The sequence below is a fragment of the Ambystoma mexicanum genome, chromosome 10, assembly GCF_040938575.1.
Source record: "Ambystoma mexicanum isolate Mex_15411 chromosome 10, UKY_AmexF1_1, whole genome shotgun sequence".
Taxonomy (NCBI): domain Eukaryota; kingdom Metazoa; phylum Chordata; class Amphibia; order Caudata; family Ambystomatidae; genus Ambystoma; species Ambystoma mexicanum.
In genome coordinates this window covers 1,277,234,449-1,277,261,514 of record NC_090932.1, presented here as the reverse complement: position 1 = coordinate 1,277,261,514, position 27,066 = coordinate 1,277,234,449, and the positions used below count along the sequence as shown (strand labels likewise).

The window sequence follows — 27,066 nt, the reverse complement described above, 5'->3', positions numbered from 1 at the left end:
TAAGTCCTCATTTATTATATATTACTGCTGCGTTTTTATCTCTCTGCCCAACTCCTGATGAGTCCCTTAGTATGCAGGCCCTTATAGTTGAGATCAGCCGACTTGAAACCCAAGGTAGAAACTTCTGCAAGCAACATGTCATCTAATGGCAGCACTCTGTTTGGTACCAAAGTGGGCGAGTCACCTAAGAAGTGTCAGACTTACAGCAATGCAGGACATTTTACAGGTTTTTGCAAAAGCTCATTCACCCAAAGGTGACTCTACCACAAGTAACAGCTGGTCCCTCACCAAAGAAACTACACCAACTCCTAAAGAGCATCAGCTACATTGAAGTTGGTCCTGCTCTAAATAACGACAGGGAATGCTGATCAGGTAAGTTGCTCCAACCCTTCCAAAACAAACTAATGTGACTTCTCTTCCCGACCGTGGGATCTCTTAGGTAGGTGGACAGGGACACAGCTACTTTACCCATAGTAATGGGGATACAACGCCCAAGAAATATACATTTTGACTGAAATATGTATTGGTGTCAGGTAGGAGGGTATTGAATCCAATCAGATGCTTTCCCTCAACCCTTATAATTCTTTTTTATGAGGTTTACCCCTCCTAACAGAAGAAGTCCTTTCTTTAGTTAAAAAATGGGCATAAGGCTGTGCCCATTTATCTGTTAAGCCAGTGTGCAAAGCCCGTTTCTCTGCTCGTAGGAAGAATGGCTTTTTTGTATCATCTCATGGGTCTTAGTTGGCTGAAAAACTTAGTTTGCAAACAAAAATTCAGAATGCAAATTCCATCTGGTCTCTGGTCTTACGGATTTCTTCCGTATCACTGGAGAACCTGTGTCTCTTCAGATGAGACTATTTTATTTCATATTACATGGACATGAGTATGGCTTTCACCCCCGTTGTGGGAGCCGGACATATCCTTTAACGGCCAGCCAGCCCGAGCGAAGTGAGGGCCCCGGCGAGGGCTGTGGGCAGTGAAAGGCCATGCCCCCCCCCCCCACACCATTCGCACCCCATGGGGTTTACCCCGGATGCAAATGGTTTTTCCCCTCGGGAGATTGGCATCGCATGCGTAGCTTATCTCCCAAGGGGAAAAAAAAGAAATGACGATGGCTGCCACCATAGGTAAAAGGAACTAAGAGGCCGATTCATGGAATAATTAGCGCGGCGCAAGTGGGCAAAAACGTGCGATTCGCAGTGGAATAGCGAAAATCGCAGTGAACGTGCGAAAATCGCACGAAAAGCAGCGCACGTCGATTCATGGAAGGCCGTGCGCGAGAAAACCAGCGGATGTGCGAAAAAAAAGTGCGCGGCGCACGTTGGCGCACGTTGGCGCACAGGCCATCTAACAGCGTGCGCCAGGTCACAGCGAAAATCGCACAGGCCACAGCGAAATTCGCACATAGCGCGGCGCACGCAATAAAAGTAGGCGGAACACGGGCGTAACACTCGGAATGGGGAACAACTAGCCAAAACGTGGGCGTCACGGGGGAAGTACAGGGCACAAGTGCGCGGAACGCCCACACGCTCGCCTACAACACGTATTCATGGAATAGAATAGGGGAAAAAAGCGCACGCTCAAACCAGCGCACAGGCACAAACACGACCGCCACAAGAAAGGAGGCGGTAGCGTCTCTGCGGCTGTAAGAAATGTGCGCCAAAAGGTGCGCCAACAAATAGCACCTATATACTGCCATGAAGAATGTCCCATACTGTGGCCCTCCAGGAAAAATGACGTGCAAAGGGGTACCCACAAACACGGACACCCGCTGACAAAAAATACGTGTTACAGGGGTTCGCGTGAAGTTCCTCACGCGATCGGGCCTGGGGGAGCGGGCTACGTGTATTACAGGGGTTCGCGTGAAGTTCCTCACGCGATCGGGCCTGGGGGAGCGGGCTACGTGTATTTCAGGGGTTCGCGTGAAGTTCCACACGCGATCGGGCATGGGGGAGCGGGCTACGTGTATTACAGGGGTTCGCGTGAAGTTCCACACGCGATCGGGCCTGGGGGAGCGGGCTACGTGTATTACAGGGGTTCGCGTGAAGTTCCTCACGCGATCGGGCCTGGGGGAGCGTGCTACGTGTATTTCAGGGGTTCGCGTGAAGTTTCACACGCGAATAGGCTGGGCGCGTGAATTTGAGGGGTTCGCGTGAAGTTCCACACGCGATCGGGCCTGGGGGAGCGGGCTACGTGTATTACAGGGGTTCGCGTGAAGTTCCACACGCGATCGGGCCTGGGGGAGCGGGCTACGTGTATTACAGGGGTTCGCGTGAAGTTCCTCACGCGATCGGGCCTGGGGGAGCGTGCTACGTGTATTTCAGGGGTTCGCGTGAAGTTTCACACGCGAATAGCCTGGGCGCGTGAATTTGAGGGGTTCGCGTGAAGTTCCACACGCGATCGGGCCTGGGGGAGCGGGCTACGTGTATTACAGGGGTTCGCGTGAAGTTCCTCACGCGATCGGGCCTGGGGGAGCGTGCTACGTGTATTTCAGGGGTTCGCGTGAAGTTCCTCACGCGATCGGGCCTGGGGGAGCGTGCTACGTGTATTTCAGGGGTTCGCGTGAAGTTTCACACGCGAATAGCCTGGGCGCGTGAATTTGAGGGGTTCGCGTGAAGTTCCACACGCGATCGGGCCTGGGGGAGCGGGCTACGTGTATTACAGGGGTTCGCGTGAAGTTCCTCACGCGATCGGGCCTGGGGGAGCGTGCTACGTGTATTTCAGGGGTTCGCGTGAAGTTTCACACGCGAATAGCCTGGGCGCGTGAATTTGAGGGGTGCGCGGGAAGTTCCTCACGCGATCGGGCCTGGGGGAGCGGGCTACGTGTATTACAGGGGTTCGCGGGAAGTTCCACACGCGAATAGCCTGGGCGCGTGTATTTCAGGGGTTCGCGGGAAGTTCCACACGCGAATAGCCTGGGCGCGTGTATTTCAGGGGTGCGCGGGAAGTTCCACACGCGAATAGGCTGGGCGCGTGTATTTCAGGGGTGCGCGGGAAGTTCCACACGCGAATAGCCTGGGCGCGTGTATTTCAGGGGTTCGCGGGAAGTTCCACACGCGAATAGCCTGGGCGCGTGAATTTGAGGGGTGCGCGGGAAGTTCCACACGCGAATAGCCTGGGCCCGTGTATTTCAGGGGTGCGCGGGGAGTTCCACACGCGAATAGCCTGGGCCCGGGTATTTCAGGGGTGCGCGGGAAGTTCCACACGCGAATAGCCTGGGCGCGTGTATTTCAGGGGTGCGCGGGAAGTTTTACACGCGAATAGCCTGGGCGCGTGTATTTCAGGGGTGCGCGGGAAGTTTTACACGCGAATAGCCTGGGCGCGTGTATTTCAGGGGTGCGCGGGAAGTTCCACACGCGAATAGGCTGGGCGCGTGTATTTCAGGGGTGCGCGGGAAGTTCCACACGCGAATAGCCTGGGCGCGTGTATTTCAGGGGTTCGCGGGAAGTTCCACACGCGAATAGCCTGGGCGCGTGAATTTGAGGGGTGCGCGGGAAGTTCCACACGCGAATAGCCTGGGCCCGTGTATTTCAGGGGTGCGCGGGGAGTTCCACACGCGAATAGCCTGGGCCCGGGTATTTCAGGGGTGCGCGGGAAGTTCCACACGCGAATAGCCTGGGCGCGTGTATTTCAGGGGTGCGCGGGAAGTTTTACACGCGAATAGCCTGGGCGCGTGTATTTCAGGGGTGCGCGGGAAGTTTTACACGCGAATAGCCTGGGCGCGTGTATTTCAGGGGTGCGCGGGAAGTTTAACATGCGATTTCTGCACGGTACGTGTATTTCAGGGGTGCCGGGGAGTCCCACATGTGATTTGACAGTGTGGGTCCTCCCAGGTGTACCCTGTACACCCTCCACGGCCCCTGCAGGCAGCCCACACCACAGGGGACTACCCTGCATCCCTGGTCATGTCCCGCAGGCAGCCCACCCAACATGGGCATGCCCCCCAGCAAAGGCACATGTCTCCTTGAACTAATGAACACCAACACATGTCCCCTTGCACCCCCACCCCCCAGCACTGTGGGGCACATGCCAGCAGTCCCCCACCCATGTCCAACTCATGTCCCCCACCACCCCCACCCCCCAGCACTGTGGGGCACCTGCCAGTAGGCCCCCACCCATGTCCAACTCATGTCTCCCACCACCCCCACCCCCCAGCCACCAGGGTCACCCTCCACCAGGGCCCCACTCATGTCTCCCACCACCCCCACCCCCCAGCACTGTGGGGCACCTGCCAGCAGGCCCCCACCCATGTCCAACTCATGTCTCCCACCACCCCCACACCCCAGCACTGTGGGGCACCTGCCAGCAGGCCCCCACCCATGTTCAACTCATGTCTCCCACCACCCCCACACCCCAGCACTGTGGGGCACCTGCCAGCAGGCCCCCACCCATGTCCAACTCATGTCTCCCACCACCCCCACCCCCCAGCCACCAGGGTCACCCTCCACCAGGGCCCCACTCATGTCTCCCACCACCCCCACCCCCCAGCAGTGCAGGGTCACCCTCCACCAGGGCCCCACTCATGTCTCCCACCACCCCCACCCCCCAGCACTGTGGGGCACCTGCCAGCAGGCCCCCACCCATGTCCAACTCATGTCCCCCACCACCCCACCCCCCAGCACTGTGGGGCACCTGCCAGTAGGCCCCCACCCATGTCCAACTCATGTCTCCCACCACCCCCACACCCCAGCACTGTGGGGCACCTGCCAGCAGGCCCCCACCCATGTTCAACTCATGTCTCCCACCACCCCCACACCCCAGCACTGTGGGGCACCTGCCAGCAGGCCCCCACCCATGTCCAACTCATGTCTCCCACCACCCCCACCCCCCAGCCACCAGGGTCACCCTCCACCAGGGCCCCACTCATGTCTCCCACCACCCCCACCCCCCAGCACTGTGGGGCACCTGCCAGCAGGCCCCCACCCATGTCCAACTCATGTCTCCCACCACCCCCACACCCCAGCACTGTGGGGCACCTGCCAGCAGGCCCCCACCCATGTTCGACTCATGTCTCCCACCACCCCCACACCCCAGCACTGTGGGGCACCTGCCAGCAGGCCCCCACCTATGTCCAACTCATGTCTCCCACCACCCCCACCCCCCAGCCACCAGGGTCACCCTCCACCAGGGCCCCACTCATGTCTCCCACCACCCCCACCCCCCAGCAGTGCAGGGTCACCCTCCACCAGGGCCCCACTCATGTCTCCCACCACCCCCACCCCCCAGCACTGTGGGGCACCTGCCAGCAGGCCCCCACCCATGTCCAACTCATGTCCCCCACCACCCCCACCCCCCAGCCACCAGGGTCACCCTCCACCAGGGCCCCACTCATGTCTCCCACCACCCCCACCCCCCAGCAGTGCAGGGTCACCCTCCACCAGGGCCCCACTCATGTCTCCCACCACCCCCACCCCCCAGCACTGTGGGGCACCTGCCAGCAGGCCCCCACCCATGTCCAACTCATGTCCCCCACCACCCCCACCCCCCAGCCACCAGGGTCACCCTCCACCAGGGCCCCACTCATGTCTCCCACCACCCCCACCCCCCAGCAGTGCAGGGTCACCCTCCACCAGGCCCCCACTCATGTCTACCACCACCCCCACCCCCCAGCCACCAGGGTCACCCTCCACCAGGCCCCCACTCATGTCCCCTATCACCCCCACCCCCCAGCCACCAGGGTCACCCTCCACCAGGCCCCCACTCATGTCTCCCATCACCCCCACACCCCAGCAGTGCAGGGTCACCCTCCACCAGGCCCCCACTCATGTCTCCCACCACCCCCACCCCCCAGCAGTGCAGGCTCAACCTCCACCAGGCCCCCACTCATGTCCCCCTGCACCCCCACCCCCCTGCCACCATGTGCAGCCCCCACCAGGTCCTCACAATCCCCAATCATGTGCGTAATGGTCAGCCTCCACAGCCAAAAAGACCTACCAAGTAACCCATTCACCCACATGGAAATGGAAATCACATGTTACACCCCCAATGTACATGAAGCAAATGAACCCATGTCCGTCACACACATATTTTCAAATTGAATGGGAAAACACACAACATGACATGCATGAAACCAAGGAGATGAAACCACACAGTGAACAATGGAAAAAAAAATGTATTGAAAAAAATACAAATGCCAAAGAAAGAAAACTAACTACAATTTAAATGTGAAAAAATAAGCTGCATGTCCGCATAAAAACACAAAACTAGAAAATCAAATCAAAAAAAATGTCCAAAGTGAAATGTAAAAAGTCTCCATGCAACAAAGAACTATGTACAAAAATAACAAGGGTCCATCATCACAACTGAACTAAGGAAACCTCCTAAAAAACCTACCTAAATATCAACTATATACAAAAAGTGGAGCAGTGTCCGTCGACTCCAAATAATAATAAGAACGAAAGGAAACCTAAAACTAAAGAACTATATACAAAGGCGGCGGGCAAGTCCAGCGGCTCACTCTGTGGTGTTCCGGGCCAGGGCATCATCGAACTCCTGTTCGATGTCCCGGAGGCGGTCCAGTTCCATGGCCCCGAGGGTCCGCAGGGACGACGCCGTGTCCACCTCCAACCCCCTGCGGATTGCCTCGAGGCACTCGGCCCGCCTCAGGGCCCTCCGCATGGAGTTCTCCGCCCTGACCATTGTGAGCCGCGCCTCTTCCGCCCGCCGCCGCTCCGCACCTATGGCGTGGCACAACCGCTGCCACACGGAAGACACTCTCTGTCCTGGGTCCTCCTGCCCTCCGGCCGATGCCTGCCCCTCCGATGTCGAAGGCCCCGAGCCTTCATGGCTCCCACCATCTTGCTGCTGCTGCTGCTCTGCCTCTGCCCGTGCACTGCCTCCTGCTGCCTGCACATCCTCCGCCGGCTGGGGTGCACCTGTTGATGTGGCCACCCCTGCTGGACGTCCGACTCCCGACTGTGGCAGGGATGCCTCCTCCACCAGCCTGGCCGCACTGTCAGAGGCAGCTCCACAGGGCACCCAGGTGACTGATGGGTGGGAAGATGGCACAGAGGACGACTGGCGCGTAGGGGGTCCAGTTGAGGAGGGGGTCGGAGCAAGCCCCATCAGACAGCGGAATCCGGTCTGGGTGACCTGTCCCAGCAGGCTGACGTGGTCAACGAGCCATTCGAGATGACGTGCAGTCTCTCCATGAAAAGACTGCAGGTCACCTCGCATGGCCCGTTGACGCAACGCCACACCAGCCAGGACAGGCTCAACCCGGTCCCGGATGGCCACGTCCGCAGGCAGAGGAAGGCCAGTTGACGTCAGCTCATCCCCTGCCTGAAAACGGGTCTGGACGTAGGCATCCCTGCTGGTGCAAGATGATGCAGGGACAGGATCGGGGACAGGATTGCACACAGGCACCTCCGCGGCCGCCTGTGCTGCCTCCTGTCCCTGGTCCTGGACTGCACCACTAGCACCAGTGGGATCCCCACCTCCAGACCCCGTCTCTGGTGCTTGCGCGGCCCCCTCCTCCACCAAACCCCCCACCAACCTGGATGACTCTGTGCCATCTTCCCCTGTTGGGCCCTGTGGGGTCCCAGCTGCCCCTTCTGCTGCCGAGGAGTCCAACTGCAACCTCCGCCTCTTGGACCTCCCCCCGGCAGCTGCGGCCTGGGACGCGGCACCGGACTCCTCACTCCCCGACGAGATGACAACACGGGAGGGGAGCCGGGCCTTGCGTCTCCGGCTGGCGGTCGGATCCCCGCCGCTGTGCTCCACAGCACCTTCTCCGCCCTCTTCATCAGTTGACGCTGCAGACAGGGAGAAACAAAACACAGGCATCAGGGCACTGTACAATGGACACATACACGCATGACAGTTGCACATGAGTGGCATTGGCAAACCTCAGACATGTCATCACAATCCCCAACACACATGTCATTGCAACTGGCACACATGAGCCATACCACAGCCATATCGCAACTGCCACCACCATCCCTACACATACAACAGCATCAGCAGCCAAAGGGGAGCCATACATCACATGCAACACAGGAAGTGCAACACACATGTACACACACCACCACACTTGCATGCATGTCTACACCTCTGCCAAGTGTCGCACTGTTCAGACGGGCATCCATGTCACATCTGCCAATCAGGCTTCCACATACCGCTGTCACATGCATCCATGTAGCATCACTGTTGCACCTTTGACAAATACACACACATGCACATGTACACAGTGCTCATACATGCAGCCGAAAACAACATACATGCCTGACATCACGGACATGTCTACTTACATACACATTCATCCAAACATGTGTGCACGCACAACTGCATTTGCCATGCAAGCCCACACACACAAGCACGTGATGACAGAGCACACGTGGAAAGACTGCACGTCAGAGTCTCATCGCGTGTGATTGGTGGAAATGGCCGTACACCGGGATACAGGTGCGCTGACGTGCTTGCGTGTGTAAGTGTCCGCGCACACCTCATATACACGTACATAGGCCAATCGCGTGTACACGCACTTTTGTCCAATTACACGCGATGAGACTCTGACGTGCAGTCTTTCCACGTGTGCTCTGTCATCACGTGCAGTGTGGGAAACACCCGTGCGGGTCACGTCACAGACGCGCTTACGCGCTGAGGGCCTTTGGTCCAATGGAATCGCGTATGCGCGCTGACGCGCTTACGCGCTTAGGGCCTTTCCTCGGTTTTCACGCTGACGTGCAGGATTTTCACGTGCCAATTCACTCCGTACCAAGCTGGCCACGCGTGAGCACACGGGAGACCACGCTCCTGCCCAGAAGGCCGAATTACTGCCCCCCAGAGCCCCGAGCACGCTCCCACCTGCTATCTGCTGCTGCCTGACTGCCTGCTGCCCACGTGCACTGCCATTTGCTGCCTGCACATCAGCCAGGGGTGCTGTTGCTGTGACCACCCCTGCTGGAACAGAAGACTCCCGACTGGAATCCCATCGCTCCACAGCCCAGCCCCAGGACCCAGTTGCCCACCCACTCCTGCCTCTGGGGTTGTCATGTCGGGGCTAACACCATCTGTGACCACTGACAACCCCCGGCCAGAGAGGCAGAGGGGCACCAGCTTCAGTGCCACCGAAGTTGGTGTCCTGGTGGAGCAAGTCCTGGGGCAGTATGATGCCCTCTTTGGAAGTTCCCGCGCCGACAAGGAAGGACGGACTCGGATCTGGACAGACATCGTGACTGCCATCAACGCGGAGGGGGTGGCAGTCCGGGACTTACAACATGTCAGGAAGCGCTGGGAGGACTTCAGGTCCAGGACCCTGAACAAGGCCCGGCGCCTCTTGAAGGCAGCGGATGCCAAGGGGCGCCGGGGCCACTTGTCGGAAGAACAGATGGGGGTCCTGGAACGCATATCCCCAGCGCTCCACGTCCAGGTCCTAGAGAAGCAGAGCCGTCTGGAGTCGAGCGGTGAGTGTACATGCATCCTGGTTGTGAGCAGGGCGTGTGGTGATCATTCCCCATTGTGCCGGTTGCACATCTGTTTGTATGGGGTGGAGTATGGGTGGGGGTGTACAGGGCCGTGGGGCTGACACATGCGAGGGCTGTAATGTGTGAGACATGGATGGTGCTTGTGTGTGTGGGCTTGCATGGCAAATGCAGTTGTGCGTGCACACATGTTTGGATGAATGTGTATGTAAGTAGACATGTCCGTGATGTCAGGCATGTATGTTGTTTTCGGCTGCATGTATGAGCACTGTGTACATGTGCATGTGTGTGTATTTGTCAAAGGTGCAACAGTGATGCTACATGGATGCATGTGACAGCGGTATGTGGAAGCCTGATTGGCAGATGTGACATGGATGCCCGTCTGAACAGTGCGACACTTGGCAGAGGTGTAGACATGCATGCAAGTGTGGTGGTGTGTGTACATGTGTGTTGCACTTCCTGTGTTGCATGTGATGTATGGCTCCCCTTTGGCTGCTGATGCTGTTGTATGTGTAGGGATGGTGGTGGCAGTTGCGATATGGCTGTGGTATGGCTCATGTGTGCCAGTTGCAATGACATGTGTGTTGGGGATTGTGATGACATGTCTGAGGTTTGCCAATGCCACTCATGTGCAACTGTCATGCGTGTATGTGTCCATTGTACAGTGCCCTGATGCCTGTGTTTTGTTTCTCCCTGTCTGCAGCGTCAACTGATGAAGAGGGCGGAGAAGGTGCTGTGGAGCACAGCGGCGGGGATCCGACCGCCAGCCGGAGACGCAAGGCCCGGCTCCCCTCCCGTGTTGTCATCTCGTCGGGGAGTGAGGAGTCCGGTGCCGCGTCCCAGGCCGCAGCTGCCGGGGGGAGGTCCAAGAGGCGGAGGTTGCAGTTGGACTCCTCGGCAGCAGAAGGGGCAGCTGGGACCCCACAGGGCCCAACAGGGGAAGATGGCACAGAGTCATCCAGGTTGGTGGGGGGTTTGGTGGAGGAGGGGGCCGCGCAAGCACCAGAGACGGGGTCTGGAGGTGGGGATCCCACTGGTGCTAGTGGTGCAGTCCAGGACCAGGGACAGGAGGCAGCACAGGCGGCCGCGGAGGTGCCTGTGTGCAATCCTGTCCCCGATCCTGTCCCTGCATCATCTTGCACCAGCAGGGATGCCTACGTCCAGACCTGTTTTCAGGCAGGGGATGAGCTGACGTCAACTGGCCTTCCTCTGCCTGCGGACGTGGCTATCCAGGTCCGGGTTGAGCCTGTCCTGGCTGGTGTGGCGTTGTGTCAACGGGCCATGCGAGGTGACCTGCAGTCTTTTCATGGAGAGACTGCACGTCATCTCGAATGGCTCGTTGACCACGTCAGCCTGCTGGGACAGGTCACCCAGACCGGATTCCTCCGTCTGATGGGGCTTGTTCCGACCCCCTCCTCAACTGGACCCCCTACGCGCCAGTCGTCCTCTGTGCCATCTTCCCACCCATCAGTCACCTGGGTGCCCTGTGGAGCTGCCTCTGACAGTGCGGCCAGGCTGGTGGAGGAGGCATCCCTGCCACAGTCGGGAGTCGGACGTCCAGCAGGGGTGGCCACATCAACAACTGCACCCCAGCCGGCGGAGGATGTGCAGGCAGCAGGAGGCAGTGCACGGGCAGAGGCAGAGCAGCAGCAGCAGCAAGATGGTGGGAGCCATGAAGGCTCGGGGCCTTCGACATCGGAGGGGCAGGCAACGGCCGGAGGGCAGGAGGACCCAGGACAGAGAGTGTCTTCCGTGTGGCAGCGGTTGTGCCACGCCATAGGTGCGGAGCGGCGGCGGGCGGAAGAGGCGCGGCTCACAATGGTCAGGGCGGAGAACTCCATGCGGAGGGCCCTGAGGCGGGCCGAGTGCCTCGAGGCAATCCGCAGGGGGTTGGAGGAGGACACGGCGTCGTCCCTGCGGACCCTCGGGGCCATGGAACTGGACCGCCTCCGGGACATCGAACAGGAGTTCGATGATGCCCTGGCCCGGAACACCACAGAGTGAGCCGCTGGACTTGCCCGCCGCCTTTGTATATAGTTCTTTAGTTTTAGGTTTCCTTTGTTTTTTCTTATGATTTGGAGTCGACGGACACTGCTCCACTTTTTGTATATAGTTGATATTTAGGTAGGTTTTTTAGGAGGTTTCCTTAGTTCTGTTGTGATGATGGACCCTTTTTATTTTTGTACATAGTTCTTTGTTGCACGGAGAGTTTTGGCATTTCACTTTGGACAAAATTTTTTGGATTAGATTTTCTAGTTTTGTGTTTTTATGCGGACATGCAGCTTCTTTTTTCACATTTACATTGTAGTTAGTTTTCTTTCTTTAGCATTCGTATTTTTTTCTAATACATTTTTTTTTACATTGTTCACTGTGTGGTTTCATCTCATTGGTTTCATGCATGTCATGTTGTGTGTTTTCCCATTCAATTGGAAAATATGTGTGTGACGGACATGGGTTCATTTGCTTCATGAACATTGGGGGTGTAACATGTGATTTCCATTTCCATGTGGGTGAATGGGTTACTTGGTAGGGCTTTTTGGCTGTGGAGGCTGACCATTACGCACATTGTGAGGACCTGGTGGGGGCTGCACATGGTGGCAGGGGGGTGGGGGTGGTGGGAGACATGAGTGGGGGCCTGGTGGAGGGTGCCCCTGCACTGCTGGGGGGTGGGGGTGGTGGGAGACATGAGTGGGGCCCTGGTGGAGGGTGCCCCTGCACTGCTGGGGGGTGGGGGTGGTGGGAGACATGAGTGGGGCCCTGGTGGAGGGTGACCCTGGTGGCTGGGGGGTGGGGGTGGTGGGAGACATGAGTTGGACATGGGTGGGGGCCTGCTGGCAGGTGCCCCACAGTGCTGGGGGGTGGGGGTGGTGGGAGACATGAGTGGGGCCCTGGTGGAGGGTGACCCTGGTGGCTGGGGGGTGGGGGTGGTGGGAGACATGAGTTGGACATGGGTGGGGGCCTGCTGGCAGGTGCCCCACAGTGCTGGGGGGTGGGGGTGGTGGGAGACATGAGTGGGGCCCTGGTGGAGGGTGACCCTGGTGGCTGGGGGGTGGGGGTGGTGGGAGACATGAGTTGGACATGGGTGGGGGCCTACTGGCAGGTGCCCCACAGTGCTGGGGGGTGGGGGTGGTGGGAGACATGAGTTGGACATGGGTGGGGGCCTGCTGGCAGGTGCCCCACAGTGCTGGGGGGTGGGGGTGGTGGGAGACATGAGTGGGGGCCTGGTGGAGGCTGCCCCTGCACTGCTGGGGGGTGGGGGTGGTGGGAGACATGAGTGGGGGCCTGGTGGAGGCTGCCCCTGCACTGCTGGGGGGTGGGGGTGGTGGGAGACATGAGTGGGGGCCTGGTGGAGGGTGACCCTGGGGGGTGGGGGGTGGGGGTGGTGGGAGACATGAGTTGGACATGGGTGGGGGCCTACTGGCAGGTGCCCCACAGTGCTGGGGGGTGGGGGTGGTGGGAGACATGAGTTGGACATGGGTGGGGGCCTGCTGGCAGGTGCCCCACAGTGCTGGGGGGTGGGGGTGGTGGGAGACATGAGTGGGGGCCTGGTGGAGGCTGCCCCTGCACTGCTGGGGGGTGGGGGTGGTGGGAGACATGAGTGGGGGCCTGGTGGAGGGTGCCCCTGGTGGCGGGGGGGTGGGGGTGATAGGGGACATGAGTGGGGGCCTGGTGGAGGGTGACCCTGGTGGCTGGGGGGTGGGGGTGGTGGGAGACATGAGTTGGACATGGGTGGGGGCCTGCTGGCAGGTGCCCCACAGTGCTGGGGGGTGGGGGTGGTGGGAGACATGAGTGGGGCCCTGGTGGAGGGTGACCCTGGTGGCTGGGGGGTGGGGGTGGTGGGAGACATGAGTTGGACATGGGTGGGGGCCTACTGGCAGGTGCCCCACAGTGCTGGGGGGTGGGGGTGGTGGGAGACATGAGTTGGACATGGGTGGGGGCCTGCTGGCAGGTGCCCCACAGTGCTGGGGGGTGGGGGTGGTGGGAGACATGAGTGGGGGCCTGGTGGAGGCTGCCCCTGCACTGCTGGGGGGTGGGGGTGGTGGGAGACATGAGTGGGGGCCTGGTGGAGGCTGCCCCTGCACTGCTGGGGGGTGGGGGTGGTGGGAGACATGAGTGGGGGCCTGGTGGAGGGTGACCCTGGTGGCTGGGGGGTGGGGGTGGTGGGAGACATGAGTTGGACATGGGTGGGGGCCTACTGGCAGGTGCCCCACAGTGCTGGGGGGTGGGGGTGGTGGGAGACATGAGTTGGACATGGGTGGGGGCCTGCTGGCAGGTGCCCCACAGTGCTGGGGGGTGGGGGTGGTGGGAGACATGAGTGGGGGCCTGGTGGAGGCTGCCCCTGCACTGCTGGGGGGTGGGGGTGGTGGGAGACATGAGTGGGGGCCTGGTGGAGGGTGCCCCTGGTGGCGGGGGGGTGGGGGTGATAGGGGACATGAGTGGGGGCCTGGTGGAGGGTGACCCTGGTGGCTGGGGGGTGGGGGTGGTGGGAGACATGAGTTGGACATGGGTGGGGGCCTGCTGGCAGGTGCCCCACAGTGCTGGGGGGTGGGGGTGGTGGGAGACATGAGTGGGGCCCTGGTGGAGGGTGACCCTGGTGGCTGGGGGGTGGGGGTGGTGGGAGACATGAGTTGGACATGGGTGGGGGCCTACTGGCAGGTGCCCCACAGTGCTGGGGGGTGGGGGTGGTGGGAGACATGAGTTGGACATGGGTGGGGGCCTGCTGGCAGGTGCCCCACAGTGCTGGGGGGTGGGGGTGGTGGGAGACATGAGTGGGGGCCTGGTGGAGGCTGCCCCTGCACTGCTGGGGGGTGGGGGTGGTGGGAGACATGAGTGGGGGCCTGGTGGAGGGTGCCCCTGCACTGCTGGGGGGTGGGGGTGGTGGGAGACATGAGTGGGGGCCTGGTGGAGGGTGCCCCTGCACTGCTGGGGGGTGGGGGTGGTGGGAGACATGAGTGGGGGCCTGGTGGAGGGTGACCCTGGTGGCTGGGGGGTGGGGGTGGTGGGAGACATGAGTGGGGGCCTGGTGGAGGCTGCCCCTGCACTGCTGGGGGGTGGGGGTGGTGGGAGACATGAGTGGGGGCCTGGTGGAGGCTGCCCCTGCACTGCTGGGGGGTGGGGGTGGTGGGAGACATGAGTGGGGGCCTGGTGGAGGGTGCCCCTGCACTGCTGGGGGGTGGGGGTGGTGGGAGACATGAGTGGGGGCCTGGTGGAGGGTGACCCTGGTGGCTGGGGGGTGGGGGTGGTGGGAGACATGAGTGGGGGCCTGGTGGAGGGTGCCCCTGCACTGCTGGGGGGTGGGGGTGCAGGGGGACATGAGCAGGTGTGCAGGGTAGTCCCCTGTTTTGTGGGCTGCCTGCAGGGGCTGTGGAGGGTGTACAGGGAACACCTGTGAGGACCCACCCAGCCTGATTGCGTGTGATAATTCCCGCACACCCCTGTAATACACGTACCAAGCCAAATCGCGTGTGATAATTCCCACGCACCCCTGTAATACACGTACCTGGCCAAATCGCATGTGAAACTTCCCGCGTACCCCTGTAATACACGTACCCTGGCCAATCGCGTGTTGAACTTCCCGCGTACCCCTGTAATACACGTACCCTGGCCAATCGCGTGTTAAACTTCCCGCGTACCCCTGTAATACACGTACCCTGGCTAATCGCGTGTATAATTTCACGCGTACCCCTGTAATACACGTACCCTGGCCAATCGCGTGTTAAACTTCCCGCGTACCCCTGTAATACACGTACCCTGGCCAATCGCGTGTTAAACTTCCCGCGTACCCCTGTAATACACGTACCCTGGCTAATCGCGTGTTAAACTTCCCGCGTACCCCTGTAATACACTTACCCTGGCTAATCGCGTGTTAAACTTCCCGCATACCCCTGTAATACACGTACCCTGGCCAATCGCATGTTAAACTTCCCGCGTACCCCTGTAATACACGTACCCTGGCTAATCGCGTGTTAAACTTCCCGCGTACCCCTGTAATACACGTACCCTGGCTAATCGCGTGTATGACTTCACGTGTACCCCTGTAATACACTTACCCTGGCTAATCGCGTGTTAAACTTCCCGCGTACCCCTGTAATACACGTACCCTGGCCAATCGCGTGTTAAACTTCCCGCGTACCCCTGTAATACACGTACCCTGGCCAATCGCGTGTTAAACTTCCCGCGTACCCCTGTAATACACGTACCCTGGCTAATCGCGTGTATGACTTCACGTGTACCCCTGTAATACACTTACCCTGGCTAATCGCGTGTATGACTTCACGTGTACCCCTGATATGCACGTTACCCGCTTTGCATTCCTTGTTTGGCTGCCCTGTAAACTGGTCCAGGGTTAGCGCAGCCCTTTGCGATGATTTAGCGATTTTGCTGGCTTTTCCTTGCGCGAGGGCGTTCTTGGGGGCGTTACTGGCGCTGCTGCAGGGTCGCTGCGATACTCTGCGCCACGGCTGGTTTGGGAGCATGAAATCCATGAATACGCTGTGCGCGGAAATCGGTTTTATCGCACGTGCCTGGCGCAGTCAATCGCACGCGGACACTCTGCGCCAGCCGATTGCGACACTTTTCTGCGAAATTCTATGAATTACCCTGAAAGTCTGTTGCCACCCCACATTGACATTTTTTTTTTAAATGGCACTTCCCAGGCAAGGCCCTCGGGTGGCTGGAAGCAGTGGGTAGAGAATGTGTATTCTCGCCTGCTGTTCCAGCCACCTGATTAGTTAAACACCCTTCCTCAGGTGTGAATTAAGCCATAACCACCCGACCTATGGGCTGGAACGTGGAATGGGCGGTTATCACTATTAGGACCCTGGGTTTGCAATAGGGAAACCTTGGGTGCTGACAGTAAAGTTTTTAGTATGAATGAAGCTTCCTGTTCAGTCATATAAAATACTTCCGCAAGATGGCCACCATGGAGCTGGAAGACGGGGCTCTAAGAGGAGCCCCTCTTCTATTTCCATGATGGCCAGCAATAAGATGGAGCAGCGGCGGGATTGCTACTGCCGCTGAAGGCATCAGGTAAGTGTGGGTGGGTGGGTGGGTGGGACGATAAAACAAAGGGAAAGGAGGGGTGAGGGGAAGATGGCGAAGATGGCGGGTGGGGGAAGCAGCCGTCAGGTGGTTGGAAAGCGGCTTTGGATCGTGGGATTCTGCCTACGATCCGAGCAACCTAATTGGTTGCTCCCCTGCCCCGGGTGCGAATTGTCAATATTGTCAAGGTTGGTGGTCCGGTAATAACGAAATCGGTAAGGCAGTACCGGCATTGTTTACCAGACCGGCCCATCACGACCTGCAATGGCGGTCCTATCGGCATCGACAGGGACCCGCTGTGGCCGTGCACCACCATACTGGCATGCAGGGACGCGCGTGCAGACTCGTAATTGCACGTTGTTTGCGGAGTGGGTACTGCACGGACACGTTCATACCGGCATGCCGGTAATGACAGATTTTTACCTCCTACCTTGTAATGAGGCCCCATGACAATATGGGTTTCATGCACATATGCACTAGATGTATCTCTGATCACCTACTGTGAAAGCGCCGATCTGCACGTCAAGTAGCCATTTCTACGTATTAACAGGTTGCTCACCAAAATGACATTTGAGCATTTACCTCAAACTGCGGTGATTCAACTGGGGGAAAGTGGACTATGCAACTGTCCTATTGTTACAGTTGGACGTTGAGTTATAATAGAAAAAGGCTACTCCTAACCCTTCTGCGCATGCATACAGGGCTAGTGTCCAGGCATCAGGAAATCTGCATATACATGAAAGGCTAGTTCACAAAACTTTGTCCAGAGAATCTGCTAGGCAGATCTACAGTACAAGGAATCAAACTTTAGTGTAACCTATGCATGTGTTCACATATATCACACACAAGAGTAGAGTGCATTTTACACAGACAAGATGGAAACGTGTGTAGCGCACAAGGCAGGTATATGGCACAAGTATGCATGTTTATGTTCTCTCTGTAGCACAACCACTCTTCCAGCCATTTCTATCTCTTTTACCTCGTGTGTTAACTTTGTTGCCATTCATTTTGTGTCGCCTGACTCCATCTAAAACTATCTTTGTTCACATCTGAACCTCCAAACACCCCTACCTCATTCATTCACCACTTCTCGAGCTCCTCTGCCTATCCTACATCACTACTTCTTTCCTCCCTTCTGTGTATTTCTACCTCTCTTATGCCTCACCACACTGTTACCCTTAGATGTAAACCCCCACACATTTAACTCTTGTGGCCCCTCTGCAAAAACACTAGCTCTAGCTGATGCCTCCTCTGCAGCTCAACATCACTTGCATGCCTCCCCCACACTGCTACCTAGAATGTTTAATTTCCACACTCGTCTATCTCTTTCTCGTACCTTTTTCAAAAATCAAACTCCATCTCTTGCTCCATCTGGCTCCTTTACCTGTCTTTCTATTTCCCCTAGCCTTTAACCTCATCTGTAGCATCCCTTATATCTCTACCTCTGTCATGGTTGTTCTGCACCCATCTATCTCCCTATTGTCGCCTCCATATCTGTAGCTCTCATGTGCTCCTTCTCGCATCTCTAGTGCCTCTCTAAAATGTCTACCTTCATCCTCCCAAACACCTCTACATCTCTTCCATACACATCCGCCCTCGGAGCTCTGCTGCTGTCTTGTGCATCCCCAGATCTTTGCTTGTGCACCCTAACAAATCGCTTTTGTATGCCTCCATATACCCTCGGTCTTTTTTTGTTGTTGCACGTTCCCCTAATAAGGAGCCCCCCAAATTCTCTTTGACTGTCACATCATAAGCTCGTCTCTGCTTCTGTATGTTTCACTTTCTTCCGTGCTCTGCCTGACCCCCTCTCCGTTTCCATTTAGGATATTAACAGCCGCCAGTACTACGAAGCCAGCCCAGAAGCTCATCCAAAAGCTTATGGTGGGCTCCCCATCTCAATAGGAACCAACATAGACCTGATGTCTTTCGGCTCTCTCATGGCACAGGGATCACTAACGACTGGCTGCCCAGTTTTCCAAAGTAACAGAGGTATCGAGACCTTCACCCTCCACACCATCAAGGTATGAATTGGTTAAGGATATATTGTGCCATAGAGGAGTACTGATTTGTGGTAGACCTCTTTCGGTGACAACATGTTTTCTATGTAATTGATTAATTCGCAGTGCACTTCTCGACAGAAGGAAACAAGTCATATTTTATTTCTTTTTTACAGTGTGTTGTGGTGGATCAACATGCCACCTGAACAGGGAGCTTTGCAGATGGATAGTGACATACGTTAATGTGTGTGTATTAGGGGATTGGGTAAGGCAGTATAGGCTTTATTGATGGTACTGGGCTTGGGTTCGCTCTCAAACACTGTAAGAACTGATGTCTTCCTAGCGGGAGGAGGAGGGTCTGGAAAAGGTGTGTGAGTGTGTTAAGTTGGCCCAGCAGATACGCTGGTATACATTGTGGCAGTGACACATGTAAGAAGGCCGGGTCCAGTCCTCTCAGAGAGAGTGGCGCTACTACTCAATAAAATGTTAAGAAAAGATGTTAGTCATCCAGTGTAGCCGCTCTTTTCAGTATCTTGTTCACGTGCAGAAAAATTAGAGCTGAAATATAGTTGACAAGGGCCTTCAGGTCGGCTGTTTTGTTTAGAAGGTGGCTTTTGTTGCTTCTTCTAGTGGTTGGGGGGTGGGGGGAAACAAACCGGAAGGGAAGTATGCAGCAGATCTTTTATTTCCAGGTCAAGCTTGTCATTCTGATCCCATGAGGAAACTCCTGAGGCTTTTGTTGAAGTCCGCATATCACTCCCCGATCTAAGCAACTTACAGTATTGTTTGGAGGCATAAAATAAGCAGTGCTGCATAGCAATTTGATATGCAATTCCTTAGGTTGGCTAATTAAATTGACACTGGTTTAGCACAGCTAGCAATTTAAATCACACTGCTCAATGATAACACATCTCACCCTGCATTCCTGTTTTACCCATGGGGCTCACTCCACCCTCTTTTCTGTGTTTATTACAATTTCAAAGCAAGTTCAAAGGGACTAATGGAGAGAGTGCAGCAGTAATGTCCCCTTCACTTTTAAGAGCCAAAGGACTGCATTGGAGTGCTTGCTAAGACAAGTTCTTTATTTTCAAATAATTGCAAACCAGAAGTAATCGGGATGATACTTTTATTAAGCTAAATAGATCTTGTTTGGTAAAGACCAGTATGTGTTAACCTTTTTTTTTTTTAAAGACAGTGCCGCAGTTCAGTTCGTAAAATGTAAGTTGTTACATATGCATAATTACAGTATTGCTACTGCAAATACATTGTCTCCATGTGTTTCAGTAAAGCTTAGGTTAGTGTATCTAAGTCTTAGGGCCTCATTACATGGTAGGCGGTAAAAATCGGCAATTACCGGCATGGCGTAATTAGCGTGTCCACCCTCGCAAGAGGCCGCAAATTGCATGCCATTACGAGATCGCGGGCACGAGCCTACCGCCATGCCGGTAATGAGCCTACCGCCATGCCGCAAAAGTCCCCAAAAAGTCCCTTAACGGCATCGTCGAAAGTGCTGTTAGCACTTCCGACCTGCCGCCACATGCAAATAGCGGTCTTCGCAAATAATTAGCGGTCACCGCTAATATCGGTTACCGTAATTTTGCAGAACCGGAAATAGCGTCATCGCACCGGAACGGGAAAGAGCACGGCGGCCATCTTTAAAAACACAATCCATTGCCATCCTCTTTATACAGGACACCTTACCAGGAACCACGTTGGAAAATACACCAAGGACACCGTAAAGATGCCCAAGGCCGTTAAAAAATCGTCTGAGCGGCAACGCAAGGAGAAATTTAGCAAGGAGGAGCTCCTTATGCTCACGCAGACACTAGCAGAAAATGCACAGGTGGTCTTCAATAATGACATGCGTCGGGAGACCATTGTGAAGAAGAAGGCCATCTGGGAAGAGGTAGCCCACAAGGTCAGCGCGGTAGGCACCACAACCCGCACAGTTAAAGACTGCCGAAAGAGGTGGGATGACCTCCGGCTCCGTGTGCGGAACATTCTATCCGTTAACCGCAACCTGGCTACGGGCACAGGAGGAGGCAGTGAATCGCCAATCAAGCTCACTGAGTGGGAGGAGACGTGTGCATCAACTATCGGGGTGGAATCCATCGAGGGAGTTGGACAAATGGAACATGGCGTGGCCATTTCGTCCGATAGAGGTGAGTGTATGCATCAAACAATGTACAGTGAAGTGTGATGTTCCCCCCAATCATGTGTCCATATGAATGCTGTGGATCCAGCCACAAACAAACATGCATGCATCACCACATACCCGTAGAACACAGAGCCATTCATGCATGACCCACCCAACATCCCCATTACCTGCATCCACACTAAAGAGCCCTAAATGCATAGAACAGCATGACGTATTCATTTAGCTCAAGGCAGGTCGACCCATGACTGATGGTTTTTCACATTTCTCACCCGTACAGGATCACACACTGACACTGAGGAGGCACGCACTTCCACACCTGCTCCCACATCCAGCAAAAAACCCAGGAGGGATGCCACAGGGGACACCGCCACATCCGCAAGGGCAGCCAAGACGAGTGACCATGACCACAGGGACAAAGGCAGCCGGAACACCAGTTGCACGCATCCACAGGCCATGCCTGCTCCCGTCGTGGCACCCACGGAAGTGTGTCTCCCAGCAGGTGAAGGCAGCATCTAGGGAATGCACTCTGATGCCACCAGCTCAACGGGTGAGGCAGCAGCCACTGCCCCACCTTCAGATGAGGAGGGAACACCTGCCATTGATGATGAAAGCCAGAGCCCCAGACCAACAAGCCCCTTACTGGCAAGCCTGAGGTTCTCTTCAGGTCCGGGTAGTCATGGAGAATCACCCACCCCTGAAGGGCCATGGAGCCCCCAGGTATTCTCTCCTGATGCAAGTGCAATGGATCCAGGTGCATCAGCCATCCCACCAGCACCCACCATGCAACATGACCTCTCGTCAATCTTTCAGAGGCAGACCGAGATGAGTGGCCTAGTAGGGCAACATGTGGCAGAGACAGCCCGCCTGAGGGAGGACATTGCTACACTTGCACAGCAGACGAGGGAGGGCATGGAGACATGCACCAACCGAATCTGCAGTGAAATGGCCCAACTGCGGCAGGCCATGAACCGCATAGCAGACGCAATTGAGCGTCGGTGCCCACTCACGGCCCAGGAAGAACCAGGCCCCTCCTCGTCTGGGAGTTCACGTCATACTAGTCCCCTACGCCGGTCTATGCGGAACCTGCGGCGCACCGGTTCACAACCACCAGATGACGATGCAGGCACTGGCAAATAGGGCCACCAAGATTCGGGTGCCACATGTGGCGATGGACACATTCACGCCATGAGACTCACATGGGAGTGTTGAGGGGGGTAAGGGTGTATTTGGGTGTGTTGAGGGGGGAGGGGGGTAAGGGTGTATTTGGGTGTGTTGAGGGGGGAGGGGGGTAAGGGTGTATTTGTGGAGTTGGGGTAATGCACTTTTTATCACATTATGTTCAATATACACTGTTCTGGTTTGAAACCCAAGCGTGGTCTCCATTATTGTGTATGTGTCATTCTTTGTGGACAGGGTCCTTTGTGGGCCTCGAAACATGCACCAGGGCAACAATACTCGTCTACGTCCATGCTATTTCACCTTGGTGCCTGATGAGATTCCAGATTCAGATGCTGATGCACATCGTGTGCCTCCTTGGCACTGCCTCTTTCATGTCCTGCCGGGGCATTCCACCCGCACTCATCCCCAGCCACATCATACTCTTCTGGTGGTTGCATGTCAATTTCAAGTGGCATAGGCACATTCCATCATATGCACATTTTGTGATGCTCTACACATGCCATGGTTGTCTTTGCCACTTTGACACGGCCGTACAGGAGTGCCACACCCAGGCCGCTTAGGCAGCGGAGCACTGTCATTGGAAGGATGTGCAATATTGTTGTCCTCTTCCTGATGGTTCTGTGGGTTCCGTACAGGGGTTAGGAGCCACCTCCTCAGTGGATAGCTGGCATCGCCTGTATGGTGTGAGGAATGGGTACCTGTTACGGCTCACCTCTGGTGCTGGCTGTTGTTGTTGGTGCTGCACTGCTATCATGTACTCCAGCCCATCATGTCATGCTGCTGCTATTGGGACCATCTTGGTGTGGGAAGGGGTGTGGTGTGCTCTTTTGTGCTGCCTGTCTCCATTGCATACACCTGTGCTGATTGTGTCCACCTGTGGCAGATGGGTACACTGCTCAGGTCTCTTAATGGGTGCTTTTCGATGCCGTTATTTGCGCCATGCCGGTAAGGGTTTTTTAGGTGTTTTCCATGCCGCTAATGCCATGTCCGCATGGCTTGTGATGCCCTGGTATTAGCGCCATGGTACTAATTCCGGCATGGTGGTCGCGCGCCGGCGGCCTTGCCGCTATTAGTGGCACCGTAATTAACGGGTGTGTTAATAGCGGTGGGTCCAGGTCGTGATTGGCTTGGGAAATTACTGGTACCGGTATTCCCTTACCGCACAATGTGTAATGAGGCCCTTAGTGTCAACCATGTTTCTTTTTATTGGGAAAAGTGCATCATATTGATGAGTGAACACTTTTGAAAATGTAAATAATCACACGGCCAAATGCTTTTGATGGGAAACCTATGTCTGTGACATGCTGGTTGCATACATCCGTAGAACTGGCGCTCAACCCATGAGCTGATCCCAAACTCTTTGTAGATTCTATATTATCACCCTGTTGCTTTGTACTAGCTACCCTCAAAGTGAGATGGCCGCAAGCTACAATATTCTTCCAAGTTTGGCCAGTTCTCTGCATGCTTCGCTATCTATCCACTCTGCTTAGTCTATTACTTTATTTCCTCTTGCATAAAGAGTACACAAAGCTCACTAGAATTTTACGCAAATTAGTGAGTAATCCAGTCTGTACATCTACAGATCTACTGAAATACCATACACTGGGCCTCATCACGAGTTTGGCGGTAACCCTTAAATGCGGCGGTAACGCTATTACCGCCGCATTTAAGGGTCTGCCAGATCATGGCCTTGGCGGATTTACCCCCAGCTCTCAGCTGGGGGGAAATCCGCAGCAAAATTGCCGATTTTCGGCGCTATTACCACCAGCGGGAAATCCGCCGGCGGTAATAGTGTGAATTTTCCCCATTGGGACCAATGGGGAATGAGGAATTCCCGAATGGGCCCAATGGGGAATGGGCACTAACCTCTCCGCCAAACCCGTGATCGAGCGCTAATAGCGCCGGGGGGTTTGGCGGTAGGGCTAATAGCACCGGCGGTAATACCACCGGCGTTACCGGCCAACTCGTGATGACGCCCACTGTAGTTAGCCTCAAGAACTTGCTTTGCTGTATGATTATGATTGCATTATATATTAGCACCTGCGAGAGAGAGCTGGCCAATCCGGAGGCCAGGAACGCAAGCGGAATCTGTAAGTAGCCATCTGCATTTTATACCCAGCCTTTACCCTGTCCTTGGAGGTGGTGCCCCAGGCAGATTCCCAACTGGAGTGCCACACCTTACCTCCTCCCCCGCCCACTCATCTGCAGGTCCTGGGAGTACTTATTTCCAATCACGGACACAAGTGTAATTTCTTTTTAAGGGAAGCATGAATTTTGAAAAGCCGGATTCCCTTAAAAACAAAAACAGAAGTATCAGCACCCCAGATGGCGGCTCTGAGTGCTAATAGCGATAAATACCATTTTCATGTATGCGCAGGACTGGAATGCTGCGCTTGGGCCTATTATGCTCGGGCTTGAGGGCTGCAAGTGGAATTATGCTATATTGAAAACCGTTCAAATCAATGACAGGCAAACACCTTCTTGTCCACCTGTAGTTGACAATTACACTGCCTGCCGCAACACCACACTACATACGTTTTCCTTATATATAAATATATATTACAGGGCCTACGGTAGCGACCCTGGAGTTATGGTTAAGTTGCTCAACCCATAGGAAGAGCAGTTTTTCGGTGGCTTATAACTTTGGTGCAGTTTGACGAATTTGCATGACACTTTGCAAAATCAGTATATGGCCACATCTGAATGATTTCGCAAAGTTTTGTGCGGTTTTGTCAAGGGGTGGGGGCACAGTAATAGGGGGAGTCCCAAAACCTTTGAAATCCAGATAGACATACATTGACAAATATTTTACTCATGGCTTCAGCCCAAACTGCTGGACGGATTTTCGTGACGAGCTGCGGCCTGGTCTCAAAAGCATAATTTTGCAAATTTGGTGTAAATGCATCCAGTAGATTTTTTTTGTAATGTTCAAAAAGTAGGTCCCAAAAAATGTGTGATATCTGCGCCCGATCGGCAGGCTCATTTCCTGATTCGGTGTCTGCCAACACCTCTGGGCCAATCAGCGGGTAGTGAGACGTTCACAAACATCAAATGCGCACGCTGATTGCTTATTGTAAAACGTGATGAGCTGCGTCAAATATTTTGAAACTGTCGCCATATTGGATCCACAGACAGCAGCATTTGTCCGCAAACGCCGCAGCAAGAAAAAACTCTGGAAAATACATTTGGGTTATTTTGTGGATGAAAGAGTGTCTGGGGAGGGTGGGGGAGTAGAAAACCGTTAAGTTGGAGCCGTTGTTCTATGTGAAAAACAGCCATGTGTTTATCGCCGAATGCACAGTCATGTTTCCTGTCCACAACCTCTGAAGACACAGACAATTCTCTGAGGCGTATCTCGAGCTACTGGGTTCACGGGTGACCAGGATGTCCGCAGACTGCATGTGTGACAGTGGAGAGTTATGTTTAATGATTGTGTAATGTGAGTGTTTGGGGCATGGTTGAATTATATTGCTGTGGCCATGGCCACAGTAATATGTGCACAGTTATTATGGCTATTATGAAGGGAGCGGGGAGGGAATACATTATTTTTAACATGGTGGAAGGGCATTATTGAAGTGTATACAGTTTTCATAAAATGGCTGTAGGGTATTGTTTTGGCCATTGTCAGTGTCCAGATTCTTGGGGGTTGGCTGCAGAATACGACCCCAAGAATCTGTACACTGGCTATGTCCACAATAATTTGTGGTCATTCATTATAACCACAGTAAGATGCCAAGACTGAAGGGTATTATTTAAGTGTATACAGTATTTATAATGCTCCCAGAAATGTGTACACTAGCCGTGGCCACAATAGTTTGTCCTCAGCCATTATGGCTAAAGTAATATGCCAATAGTAATTGATAGTGGGCATGGATGCTTAGTTGAATATTGTAAGAAGGCTGCAATGTAAAATCCTGGGCACTGGCGAAGGCCATAATCATTTCTGCTCAGTAATTATGGCTACAGTAATATGCCCAGAGTAATTGATACTGGGTTTGGACATTTAGTTGGATATGGTAACAAGGCTGCAGTCTGTAGTTGCTTCTCTGTAAAGAAAAAAAAGTATAATTTGTTAAACAACATACTTTGACAAATGTAATTAGTGCAGTTGTACGTATGTTTCTTTTTTGACCCTCATAAATAGTACATTGTACGCACAACATTTGTGTGTGATACACTGTTGTTGTATTAACATGTAATAATCATTGGGTAAAACAATCCATGGTGGATTAAAAATCCCATTATATACAGTTACAGTTTCTGGCTTTTACATGGTTTTAAAGTTTACTTGTTAAAGAATAAATGTGTGTGTTTCAAGTAGTTAGATACCCATTGGCATATTCTAACTGTATTGGATTTAAAAGTACTATTGTGCTACTATGGATGCATTATGTACGTTTAAGTGTTATGGCATGTTTGAAGTGTATTGTAATGAAGGGTATGTTTAAAGTAGTTAGATACCCATTGGCGTGTTCCAATTGTGTATTGTAGTAATTAAGATTTGTAAGTGTACTTTAATGAGTACATTGGGGTTGATGAAATACTAAGTAGGTATTTGTTAGATTTGCTGGTAACCTATGTTTTTGAGTAACGGAAGTGTTATTACATTCTAATCAACCACATATTTTTTTCACATATGCAGTATAGTGACCTGAAGTGGTTGTGGCACAAGTGTGCTATATTATGCCTACTGTTGTGAAAGTTTCTTGCCAAGAGATACTTGGCCGTGTGTAAAGCTAGTGAGCTTAAAGTTATTTTTGGTACCATCTGCATTGTACCTTAAAAGCATTAGTATCACATATTGGCCATGTGAATTTATTTGTATGGCAAATCGATTGTCTGCATTGTAAAAAGAGCATAATGTGCCATGATTTGCATTTTGCAGAAGCTGTTGGAATGGAATGGATTCACAATTTGGTATGGATACATACACAAATCGTTCATTAGGAATGTGCCTTTGTGAAACATGGTTGCAGAGAGTGCATGTATGTTTCCATGTGTATGAAATTCAGATTTCATTTATAGGGATGTTTTTCGTTTCTAGTACTGGTAGTAAGTACATTAGGACATCTTGTGGACCTTCCTGTGTGTTTATGGTGCATTTAATCATCCCTATTCAGTGGTCCAATTCTTGTATTATACCCGACACACTGTAGGTGTTGTCAGGATTATTTGTGGCATTTCTATGAAGTACGAGCAGTTGCAAACACAACTGGTGTGAGCCGTTAAAGTAAATGTTCTCAACAACTGGTAGCATTGTTTGGAAGAG

General features: G+C 54.5%; 1 protein-coding gene across 3 annotated transcripts in view; it reads left to right on the top strand.

Moving 5' to 3' along the window:
- LOC138492234 (uncharacterized) overlaps positions 1-27,066 on the top strand; it is a 765,255-nt gene that overhangs the window by 436,893 nt on the left and 301,296 nt on the right. For all 3 annotated transcript variants that reach the window (XM_069619271.1, XM_069619270.1, XM_069619272.1), the window contains one exon: positions 18,287-18,484. In XM_069619271.1, coding sequence (XP_069475372.1) covers positions 18,287-18,484 — 198 coding nt within the window. The remainder of the gene's footprint in view (positions 1-18,286; positions 18,485-27,066) is intronic.